The 12,548-nt window shown below is 41.9% G+C and overlaps 1 protein-coding gene across 7 annotated transcripts in view; it reads right to left on the bottom strand.

The window, feature by feature from the left end:
- The window catches only part of DGKI (diacylglycerol kinase iota), a 206,833-nt gene that overhangs the window by 5,641 nt on the left and 188,644 nt on the right, over positions 1-12,548 (bottom strand). For 6 of the 7 annotated variants that reach the window (XR_004357140.1, XR_004357143.1, XR_004357142.1 and 3 more), the window contains 3 exons: positions 10,029-10,065; positions 8,374-8,494; positions 876-912 (listed from right to left, as the gene is read on the bottom strand). Coding sequence is in view for 1 of the 7 variants with exons in the window: in XM_032688288.1 (XP_032544179.1) it covers positions 876-912; positions 8,374-8,494; positions 10,029-10,055; positions 10,211-10,221 (196 nt within the window). In the remaining 6 variants the exon portion in view is untranslated. Of the gene's footprint in view, positions 1-875; positions 913-8,373; positions 8,495-10,028; positions 10,066-10,210; positions 10,222-12,548 lie in introns of all 7 variants that reach the window. The other variant, XM_032688288.1, reaches the window with a different exon arrangement.

Raw genomic sequence — 12,548 nt, 5'->3', positions numbered from 1 at the left:
GAACCTTCCCTTTTCAAGAGTTAGCAGCAGATGGATCTTTATAAAGGGAAGACCTTGTAGCCATGTTCACTAGCACTTGGTTTCAGTGGTTGTGCTACGCTACTGGGTGAAAAGAACCATCCAGACACCATCACCTCTGGACTTCACACATGCACCTTGTGCACAAGGTGTTCTCTGCTAGCAGAGGAGGGCAGTGTGGGATGAGGAACGGTAGGCTTAATACCTATGAGAAAGATGGCTTTTACTTCCCATATATTCCATACACTTTCCAGGATTATTCCTGATTCCCTTGCAAACTTCAATTATACAACAAGGTTTAGAGTAGTTGGGAACTGGAAAGTAAAGTAATTTTTTTGTTTAGTTTTGGATTCGGGGAGTTATTTTATATAAGAACAGAGGTGATTGATGTTTTAACTACCTGATGGAAACCTTCAACTGCACAGGTTGTGGCCACCTGGGAGAACCAAAGCAGAGCACCCTGGATGAATCAAGAAGGGACTGAAGAAAAGGTGTAGAACAAGAAAAGTAATTTCCTGACTTCTGGAATTTACTCTTCAGGTTGTTCCCTTAGTAGCTGGATGCCAGAAACATCAAAACACAATGTTGGACTTCAATTCCTCTAGAAAGATTAAGGAAGCACGGGAAGCAATAGAGAGGAAGTGCTTTATGAAGTCCAAGAAACATTTATTCTAGACCAGGAAGCCACATATGATCTGGTTGATGTTTGTGTTTAGGGGGACTTCTGTCTGCTTGTTTGTTTTGAAGAGCTGTGCCATTTTACAAGCTTTTTTGGTTTAAAAATTTGCACTTTAAAACCATGAGAAGTCTGCTATTCTAACACACATAAATGTGAAGGGTAGAATAGGTTGTATTACGTTTCACTGTCTGTCATGTCCAGTAATTCAGATGGACCTGCAAAAGACAGTTGGGTATTCATATAGCATTTGTCTGCATGACAAAGACTATGTCTACCAGGAGAAGATTCCCAGTACAAATACGTAAAAGCAGCCAACTGAAAGCTCAACTTGCACAGTATGTCACATTTCAATGTACTATTTGCTTGTGAGAGCCCTTGCGCTAGCAAAATTCTGATGCACAGTCACTGCTGAGTGTCAGCACCAGGAGTATCAGCCTCTAAATTATACTGGGAATGATATTCATGGGGTTTATTTTCTCACTCTTCACCTTGCTCAATTAAGTGGTTCACATAAGCACAGGCATTGAAAATGCTGATACTATTGGGAAACCCTGATATATTGCAAGTTAAAATCTATTGTTACTACTAGAGGGAAATGTCATTAGGAAGTTGAAATTAGCCAAATTCCATCCTGAATGACATCCCTGTGCTACTCCATTTAATAGCGTTACACAAATGTAGATCAGGTGGAATATTCCCAGCAGTCTTTATATTGATATGCAAATCCTGTACTCAACTGGTTAGCAATGATCAGGAAAGTAAGATTAAGAAAAACATAAAAGATTTTTTTTTAAGTGGAAAAAAATAATGCATTTATGTTTATGTTCTTTTGTTCTTGATATCAGTATAGGCAGATATTATAGCAGCAAATTCCATCACTGAATTACAGTGATACAGAAAGGCTAGGATCTGGATAGCATTTGAAACAAGAAAACTTTTTCCTTTGCAGTCTATTGTATCATTCTTCCTCTCCACTGCTCTGGAGTACAGTGCCAGATGGTTATGGGGCAGTTAGCAAGGGAAACAGGGAAACTTTACAGTAATTTTCCTTCCTATGCAGGAATATTTCCCTTCAGCACACTTTGAAATTCAAGAGTCCTCAAGAGCTTACAGCAAATCTCACCCTGAAACTGAGGAATTTCACACTACTTGCTTACAAAGGCCTACACACAACCTCCCTACACTCCTTTCACTCTGAATGTGTGTCGTATCAGTGCAGCCGGTCTTCACCTCACTGCTTTTACAAAGTTCACATGCAGTATCACTGAGGGCTCCTGGAGCTGCAGGTAACTCCTTCACTTCTGTCATAATGGGAAAGGGGTGGTGGCTTAGTCCCCAGTACAGAGGGCATTGTATACCATTGCATATCTATCTTGACAGTTCTCCAAGCTCATTAGCCACTGTTGATTTTAATGCAAAGTACCCTACTGTGCCACCACACAGCTCATCTCCACACTTGGTGGTTATGTGTTCCCTCCTGCCTATCAAAAAGAAGAATCACTCACGACCCCTAAGCTCCCATAAGCGTGAAGAAGGGTAGAAGGGGCTAAGCAGGGCCTCTCATGGAGAGGAAAGAAAGGTAATGCCTGAGAAATGAAAAAGAATATTTAAAAAGCACATATGAAGAAAAGGACTCCTTTCCCATGCAAAAATCACGTTCTCTCAAAAAATAGAGGTAATTCCCCATTGCTTTATGCAATGACACATCCAGTGATAGGTAAGCAGGAATGGATTGCAGTGAGTTAGAAAAGACACACTGCCAATATTATTTCTGTTCGTGGATGGAGCAAGGAAGGTTGTGTTGCTAAGGTGGAACAGGGTGACTGGGCTGGCTGCATGGGCCATAGAGGTACCTGACCAGAAAAGAGGAAAAAGGTGTTACAAGGTTAGGAGGAAGGATGGAGAGAAGTTAGAAGAATATGACTTGAGAGGGAGAAGAAGCTTCGGCAGAGTGGGCTGGAGAGATAGGAAGCCAAGGGTGAAGGAAAACTGGTCTGGAGCAGGAAGAAGCAACAGGGCTGAGACAGAGATGCTGAGTGCTGAGGACCGATGAGGGCAGCCTGAGGAGATGACAGGTACATTCTGCTAAGTGGAAAGGAGTTCCTCCTGATACTGTCCCAAATTAAGCAATTTCATGGGAGAGCCCTGACTCCACCTGAGTTATGCATAAGGGCCAGATACTGAGATTAATCAATTAGCCTGCACAACATGATAGCAGAATTCATTAATTCATTCTCTCTGGCCTATCTCTGAAGCTGGAATGACCAACGCACACACAGCCTGGGCTGTGGCCTTTACTCTCATTTTATTTTCACTTGGCTTCTTTAAACCATCTCACGCCCTGCCCTCTTAAATCCCTTTCCCCTCTCTTTTGGACTTCATTTTTATATCAGTCTCCCTGGCGCTGCAACGACCATTCCAATCCCCCTCTGCCCCGGGCAAAAAGCTGCACAGATTGTGGGAAGGGCTGGCACTGGAAGCTAACGGCACTGTCATCCCTGACCCAGCAGGGAGGCGGCTGTTTTACCTCTGGGACAAGAGGCAGAGAAAAGAAAAGGGGACCAAGGCTCAGAGAGAGAGAGACAAATAACCCAATAGAAATCCGGAAGGGAAATGCATGAGTGAGATTTCTATCAAGGAAAACAGCAGGGGGGGGGAAATAAAAACAAAAGATAGAAATGTGTGGAGAGGTGGAGGGAGGAAAAAAAGAGAGAGAGAAAGAGAAAAAGAGACTGGGGGCTGAAGAATGGCAGGATGGGGACGGGGGCTGGGGGGGGAGAAGTTCGCATGAAAGGATCTGAAAAAGCATGACACACCAAGGGGAAGCTCAGCTGAGATCATTCTCTTTCCTTACCATTGCCCCCTAGATGGTCTGTGTAGAAATTATTAACCTTTTTCCTTCTCTCCTTTTGCCCTCTTTCACTCCACGAAAGCCTTTACCAGTTTCTCAGGAGGCAAAGCCATCCTGAGCTGGGGATGGGAGGAGGGAAGGGAAAGGAACGCTCAAAAGAAGCTGCTCTTTCACTGAGCTCACTAAAACAACAAAAAAGAGAGTCTAAATGGCCATATTTCAGAGGCATTTCCGAAATATTCCGAACCACATATTCTGAAAGGCCTCTGGGCTCCCAGCCTACCCCTCTCTGATGGTTGTGGTTCAGCTTCCCAAAGGAAACCCACAGGTACTAACCATTACCCGTCCCTTGTCCTGTCAGTCCTTCATAGAACTAGGGGAAGAAGGGTGTTACTTTAAGCAGTAATTCCAGACATTATCAGCATTTCTGTGTGTTTATCTGTCAAAACCCTCTTTATTTAATAACTTGACTGAGGTTGTTATGTGGGGGAAAAACACTGGATTTCCTTCCTTACCTTCGAAGTGGGAATATTTTTAAAATAACAGTAATCTGGAAATTCAGAACTACTTCAAGCCTTTCCCCAGCTCCACATTCTTCTCTTTTACCTGATGTGAAACTAGGGTGTCTGTTTTTTCCTGCCAGTGTCTCTTAGCTCAGAATTTCCACTGTAACATAGAGGATAGTCAGGTTATGGAAGCATTCCTTCCACCCTAACTCTCTCTCTGCCTTGTTGCCCTAAAATATGGTAAACCTGCAAATGAAAATAGACTATTTTTACCTTGTGCCTTCTAGAAAGACTAACTTTTTTTCTGCTTAGGCCCCTCACAAATGACAACTACCCTAAAACACTCTGCAAATCTAGACATACTAACACATGTCATACAAACTCACTCTCATTCAGTGTTGTTTTCTGATGGACTATTCAAAACTTTGTCCCCAACATATATCTCTGCCATGGTAAAATCTGCTTTCCCAAAAGCCACCTTAGGAACTCCTAAATCTGTCAGGATGCAAACCTGAATTCACTGATGACTCTTAACTCTGGACTTTGCAGTGCTAAGATTAACAAAACCATCATCTTTTTTTACTCAGAGGATGCTTTCTAATGGAGCAAGGACATTGAGGGTTTGAGGACATAGAAATGTTTAGGACAAGATGCTCTACACACGACTGTTGCATCAGAAGTTCCCACCACAACTCCTAAGGCAACTGTAAACATCTGCCCTCTCTTCTGTTTAAAATTAAAATAGCCAGATGAATATAGAATTCTTGTTGTCTTTGAGCTTCTCTAGAGAAGAGGAGAAGACAAGGACAGGCAAATGGAATTACTTGTATAATGTTTAGGAAATTATAAATTTTTCATAAGTGGTCAGATAAAGACTGCGAGCCAAGTACACATACAGATGATGATTTAGGAGGCCCCTTCTCTAATGGAACATCTTAAGCCTTCCTCAATTCTGTTTGTGCTAAGCAAGTTACGCAGTTAGCTCTTCTCTAATGTGTATGCACTGGATGTGCTGCAGTTGCTGACTGCAGCAATAAGCAGCTGTGCTTCTGATACCTACCAAGTTTGGCCCTCTGTTTCTAGCTAAGCATTTCTTAGCTCAGCTACAGAGAGTCTTTAAGGCTGACTCTCCTACTAAAAGCAAAAGACTCCTGATTTAAAAAGGCAGTCTTGAACAACTGATAGGTCTGCATATCTGCCCTTACTGCCACAGGGAATAGAGAGAAATTGTTTTGCTGGGGCAACAGCCAACACAACTCTTCCTGCAGCAATAAGCAGCTGTCGTCCTGACACTTACAACATTGGTGCTTCAGCTGCTATTCCAGGCCTGTGCTGGTCCACTGCTAAGTATCTGGCAATACTGCACAGCAGTCTCCTTGTGTGACTCATCTCTGCTATTTCTAATTTAAGATAGGCTATTTTTCCTCCCTTAACATCTGAAATCATTCTGATCGTGATCACAGAATAACCTTTCATATTAATGTACCCTGCATGTTTGCAGAAAGCAGAAAGCCGTCTCCACAAAGGACAGCCTCAGCATCACTACACCACCGTTTTCCTCCTCCATAATCCAGTTCTATGGGTCCCACTCCTGTATCGTGTTGATTCACCCCACCATTTTCAAACTAGGCAGTTAAAATTCCTCATGTAGGGGTTTTTGTCTTGTTTGTTGCTGCTGTTTTTTTAGAGATATTCAGAAGATTTTTTCCCTGTGTGGTTAATAATATATTTTCCGTGCTGTGTGCTTGAGGGTTATTTTACAGTGCAACTCCTATTAACATTAACCATCTCCAGCCGTGTATGGGAAGCAGACACACTACAGAGGAAGTGCAGCTGGGCAGAGGCAATTGCCAGAACAGGAGTAAGGCTTATTTTATGAAGGGTGGATATCGGCAGAAATGAGAAGCTAGATACAGGGAAAAGCCTCAGATATGAGTAGTGTTGGATCAGGTCGTGCACAGTAATTAATGTTGAGAAGATGCCAGATGCCAGAGAATGCAAAGAAAACAAGGACATTATGATGATGATGATTCAGCAAGAGTGCTCATTTGTGACTGGGAAGTGCCCAGGGTAGAAATGAATTTCATTAATTGCTTGGTGGGAGAAGAGAGGAGGCCTCTATTAGAGCATTGTCCCATGCACCCTCTGATCCCCAGAGAATGTTAAACAAACAATGCATTTGGAGAAGCCCAGAGGACATATGTCTGGAAAGCTGCAAAAGCTTCCTGCCATCCTTGAGGATAAAAGGGGAGAGAAGAACTGAGTTGACATTTGCTCAGCCTTCTGATTTGTCTTTGTCTAACGTCCGTAATCCCTCACATTTCTCTGTTTACTCCAAAAATTCCCATGGATTCCCTGCTTACTCCTTACCAGTTAAATGATCTCATTTTAAACGTCCACCAAAAGAACAGTAACTGAGTCAGACTTTGACTAAGTTAAGGTATATGTGTCTAAGAAAAATCCAGGAGGGGTATCTATGACAGTGAACTGGCATAGGTCATGTGCAGGGTGAAAACATACCAGGGTCAGTAAGAAATAAAGCCAAAATTATGCTTGCCTACAGAATTCAGTGGCTTATATATGCACTGTGACTAATGAGATAATCCAGAGCAGTTAAATAGGAGGTAGAGTTAGCACTGGTAAGGCTTGTTAGAACTGATGAGAAAATTAGCCATTGTTTGGATACAAGGCCAACTGCACTTAGCTATCCATATGTAGGTTATCTATATATAAAAGAGTAAAAGAGCAATTCAGCCCCCTCAGTCAGATATTTGGGGCACAGTTCAGTTGCTCACACACAGAGATTTTGTGCAATTTGATATACCTATGGTCAAGCCTTGTGATGCATTTGGAATGACAGGGATGCCTGCTTGGGCTTTGGCTGCCAGTCCAGCTTGGTCCTCCTCTAGGCCTCATGTGACATCTTGTAGACTCATGCAAATGCCCTGGATATCCAAGGGCAAATGATATTAGACATTTATGTTTATCTAAATGAATAAGGTGCACAGGTAACTGTCACCTGAATCACTTGCTGGACTCCAATGACTGCCTCGACCAGGATCTCTCTTGAGTTAGTCATGCAAGAAGTCTGCTGCTAATAAGGATTTCCTCCTCACTTCCATCTGCCACTGAAGGAGGACAAGTCTCCTCTAATACCTTTGTCATAGAAAAGTAAATGAACTGAGTCACAGATTCCTGTTGACGTACAGGAACTTGGACCTATAGACTACCTGACACCTCTATGTAAACACCTAACTTAGGAGACAAGCTGGAACAGATGGATTGTTACTTTTTCCTTTCTTATGAATTGTGCTTTTTTGTCTCCCTGTACAATTTCTGCGATAGCCTTCGAGCATTAGCTAACACTTATTCAACTGCCAGAGGCAGTCCCTGTGTTCAGTGCTAACACTGCTGCTGAAACAATGTAGCTGATTTTGACATTTGGAAGCCAAATAGCCATTGATATATTGAAGTGGAGTCAGAGACAAGTTATAAGAATGTTTAAAGAACTAGAAAACTTTTCCTACGGTGCAGGAGGTTGATACTGTGACTTTAGCTTTATGTGTAGAGCAATGTCTGTGTTACTGTGGAACTCTCCAGAAAAGGGGAACAAGATTACTGTAGTTCAACAGGCAGAAACTCCTAAATGTGACTGCCTCAGACACAAACAAATTGCTGCATAGCCTGTGTAAGGATGCCTACATCCCTGATACTGACAAAGATAAGAGAAGCCGAAAGGGAAAAAGGGCAATGACATGATCACAGCCTATGAATATAAAATGGAGACCAGAAATTTTTGCTATTGGTTCATCTTGAATCTATCAGAGACATAATATTGTAAGGTTGGAATGAAAGCTAGGTGAATTCAATCAGAAATAAGTAAACAGATTCTTGATCAGTGTGTTACTAAATACTGAAATAATAACAATAGCTATATGGCCTCTCCAGTCCTGTAAAGGTTTTAATAGAGATTAGATGCTTTCTACAACATATGCTTTAATTGAAAAACAGCTCAGAGGATTGCTGTGACAGAGGTTCCTAACTAGAGCATCACAATGCTTCTTCACAGCCCCCCAGCTGATGCAACTGTGAAAACAACATCCTCTTCAAAAGCCATTCTAATTTTTGTTTTCACACTTTATCTGGAGCCATTACTGTCATTGCTGCCACATTCCCAGCCTCCTGCTCACACACGCTGGACATTTTGCTGAGGGAGGCTATAGATGAGTGAGGGCACTTCCAGCTGCATGGTATGGGTTTTACTGACTGACACTTGGCTGAATTACAAGCTCTCTGTGGATTTGACTACTGTGACTCACCGTGTTCCAGGATGTATTTCACAATCTCGCCATTCCCAGTCTTGGCAGCATGATGCAACAAGGAGCAGCGATCAGGTCCTTGGATTAACAAATTGGCCCCTTTTTTACAGCATTCTATGAACTGGGAAGAAAGAAAAAAAGAGAGAGAGAGAGAAACCACACAAAAGGATAAGTTGGGAGCAAAACAATATGCAGGTAAATTTCTTTACCGGTTTTCATAGGAGGTCAGTACAAAAAATGGAATAAAATATTAGTTTTAAGCCAGTTTTTTAGGTTCCAATGTAAAACAACTGAAACTAGAAGTATTGACAATTATATGGGTTAAGAAGAATAGTCTGTATTTCCTAAAACTTGAAACATTGCTACTCTATTGTTGATGAATTATTGCTTGCTATCAGTGCTTGCAATCATACGGTGAAAATGTTGGGATATTTTAAAATGTATGTACTTGATAGAAATTCTGGCTTCTCTATGAAGATACCAATTTTTCCTCAGCATAGTAGCCAAACATTTCTGACTAAATCAGAAACTCCAACTCAAAAATCCAGAGGAAGGTGAGAGATAACTATCCCAGATCTCCATTCTCACTCTCTGCCCAGTGTTCAGGGTTGGCAGAGGGGGAAGCACTATGTGGGGTAAGAATGAGAGCGAAACAGCAAGCAGCCAGGTCTCAGAAGTGCGGCAGACTTTGGAGGGAGGAGCGAGGGTGGGATTTATAGTGCAATAACTGCAGAAAAAGGAGGAGAACTGCAACAGCGAGGCATTAATTTATGATGCAGGACATCCGAAGAAGGGCAAGAAGCTTCCCTGTCCAAAGCCAACTCAAGCAAAAACTTTTCAAGAAGTGGGAAGGAGGCAATATTTTTATGACTGCTGGTTTGAAGACACTGCTCTCTAGATGCTGCAGCCATAAGGGTCTGGGCAGTGGTGTAGAAGGGGCACGTGCAGGCAAAAACTTGGCCTAACGGCACTGTCATTTTTATAAATGGCTCCAAGCTGGCTTCTCATAGATAAATTGCAATCATTAATCACAGTCCTCATCCAATTCGAGGGCATGTTTTCAATCCTGACTTGGCTACTGAAACATGCAGCCTGATTAGCTGTCTGACATGGGACTCAGTCTTAGGGAAAAAAACCATTTTTGCATGAGTACTTTTTCCCCCCAACCAACTATACCAAGACACTATGTATTTTGAGAAATCCATCAGATGACCAAACAACCAGATGAGGTTTGTTCTATCTGATCTGGTGGTTGCCTAGGTAGACATTAAATGATCTATCAAACTCAAGGGCTTGGCAACCAACCTCACTGGTGTAAAATATCCCTTACTATGTAAGGCTGTGTCAGAACTACCCTGCTGTTCAACATAGTAATTTCCCTGTTAGTAACTGGCACAGTGCTTCATGCAGTGGCTATGAATCCTGAGCTGAAAGGTGCTGTCTAACACCAGATCCTATTCACCCAAATTTCACACCTCACCTGACTGATGTGTTCCCCTAGTATTCAGGGTTTCCTGGAAAGGTTTGTAAAATGGCACTTGCCAGCAGTCCCCATAGCAGTCTATTTATATTTTGAGCAGAGGTGTGACAAAATTTACAGTATATCAGACCAGCAAAAACTGCGAATAAGTGGACACTCAGTGCTCTGTACTTACCTTCAGTAGATCACCAGATATGACTGCCTGTAAAGTGCTGCAAGACAATAGAAAACTAATGTCAGACAGAAGCATTATGCGTATAGGCTCACAGCTGAGAACACAGCTCACAGTATATGTAGGTTAAGAGTGATACCTCAGTCCAATCTGCATTCTCATGTACTACCAAACCAATGTAAAACCTGCACTAACACTTACTGGAAAGGCAGAAGGACTGCCCACGTCACATGAAAGCTGTATGGACATCAAGTCAGCATTTCCAATGCTGTCCTGAAATTGCATGCTTCTATCTAAACTTTTCCCTTGAGACACTTCTGCCCTATCAACCATGTCCACAGGGCTGGCCAAGTCTCTGGCACTTGAGCCCTCACTGAAGATATCAATGACATCCACACAGAGAACCCGAAAGTAGCTTCAGACCTGTCAGACTGTCATATTGGTGGTGGAATAGTCAGTTAGTCTCCAATACACTGAGAATCCAAGTTGCAGATGACTAAGAGAAATTTCTCAATAATTATTTGCATTACAAAACATTTGAGATGCCAGCGGTGAGCAAGTCCCCTGGGTTTGGCAGACAGGGCCAAATGCAGAGCAAGAGCCAGTCTTCATCTTTCAGCCTTCGTATTTAAACAGACACAGAAGGAGAAGAGACAAAGTGGACAAAGGCTCACAACAAGGCAGGACAGAGTTGCACATAGAGCTGGGAGCTTCCTACTACCCACTACTGTCTGCCCTGAGCCTGCTAGAAAGAAGAAGGAAGCAAAAGCCTGGGACTCTGTATTGCCTTGAGAGGCTGTTACAAGCCTAACATTGTGTAGTTATCTCCTTCTTTTTTTCCTTCTTCTATCATGATATATATTGCAGAAAACAATTATGAATATTCTTTCTGAGAAAGCACTTACATGGTTTGCATCTTAGAAAGCATTAAACATCTGCCTCAGTTTATGCTTTTTCAAGTATGTCTAAGCCCATTTCTATCTTTGAGTCTAGGCAATGCAATCAAATTAAGCATTTGTTCAAGTGCCATCCTTGATAAAGATGCCAAAGTTCATGTAGGGAAGAACAAGAGGGAAAGCAAAACGTAGTGTAGCTTTGCCTCTGAAAAATAACACAGAGGAAAACTGCACAGTGTGAATTCCATGAGGAGCTTGTTACGCCTTCAGAAATTACAACACATCCAAGCTAAACACTACAGAAGAGGAAGGATGTTCAAAGACAACTCAACAAAAGTGCTTTTCTTTGAAAACACGTGAGCTTATATGGCTTTCTGGTCTCAGTAATGCCTCATGCCCTGGCTATGCAGCAGTGGGAAAAGCAAAAACCTAGTCCAGCTAAGTTGTGACTTAGGAAAGCAGTAGCAGCAATTCTTGCAACATAGATTTAGGGCAGTTTTTCAGTGATACATATGTCCTACAAAGCCCCAGGCATCTGTGGGAATGAGGACACACAGATTTTAAGAATGGAAAAAGGGAAAACACCAGCAAGTAAGAGCTAGAAAATACATGTACTCTTTTCTTCAGTTTGCATTTTCAGTGGTTACATCCTGCTTTTTTCCTCAATAGTTCTAATACTGGCTCGGTCCAAACTATAGCAGAGCAGAATTTAACCCTTGTGTCATTTGTTTGGGGTTTTTTTTCCCATCAATCTGGTCTTACTGCCACCTTATTTTGCAGGCTACCGCAGTCTGGACTTGTATAAATATTTTGCTCTCCTCACACATGTGAAAATCAAATGATCTGGTGACACCAGTTATTCATTTCCTTCTACATCCAATTTTTGAAGACATGTCTTCCCTGAAGTCACTTCCTAAGAGGCAGGGATATATTTCCTATGCAAGCCATGCTTAAGATTATAGTTCAAAAAAGCCAGGAGAGAAATCTATGATTCTTCAAAAGAAAAGCCTGATGAGATGTGAAAAACCTTCTATGTTGAATATCCATAACCAGAAGTTGGTCTGGTGATAAGGCTATTAGGATAAAGCAGCTCTAAAACACATTCAACATAATTAGACCAATCTTTTCCTCTCTTCCCTAAGCCTCAAATCCAGCAAAGCATTTAGGCAGGTGCTTAGCTTTGAGCTAATTACGTTCTTTTCATACCAAGTCTACCTGCACTGTTAAAATTAAGTGCTTTGCTGGAGAAGAACCTATTGCATAAATTAATATATTACAGATCAACAAAACCAGCTGGCATAACAAGAGATTAGACCACACTAAAATAATTCAGTGCTATAAGCCAAAATGCAGGAAGACGTAGAAGTTTTTGAGTTAGAAATGGAGAAAGGTTCTTTAGAACAGGGAACATGCTTAAATAAACATATGACTATTGCTTAGCACACTAACCCTATAAACTGAAATGGGATTGCTGGGCATATGGAGGAGGAGGGTGAAGATGGCAAAAATCACCTGGTTGTTAAAGAGGTGGTGAAGCAAGCAAGCAGATGGCATTGACAAGAGAGAGCAGACTGAGAAATTGGAGAAAAATGCTGTTAACATGCAACACCAAGCTAGCTTAAAATTA

This window comes from Chiroxiphia lanceolata, chromosome 5 (genome assembly GCF_009829145.1).
Source record: "Chiroxiphia lanceolata isolate bChiLan1 chromosome 5, bChiLan1.pri, whole genome shotgun sequence".
In the NCBI taxonomy this organism is placed as follows: domain Eukaryota; kingdom Metazoa; phylum Chordata; class Aves; order Passeriformes; family Pipridae; genus Chiroxiphia; species Chiroxiphia lanceolata.
The sequence above is the reverse complement of the archived record's forward strand: the minus strand, read 5'-3'. Positions and strand labels throughout refer to the sequence as shown.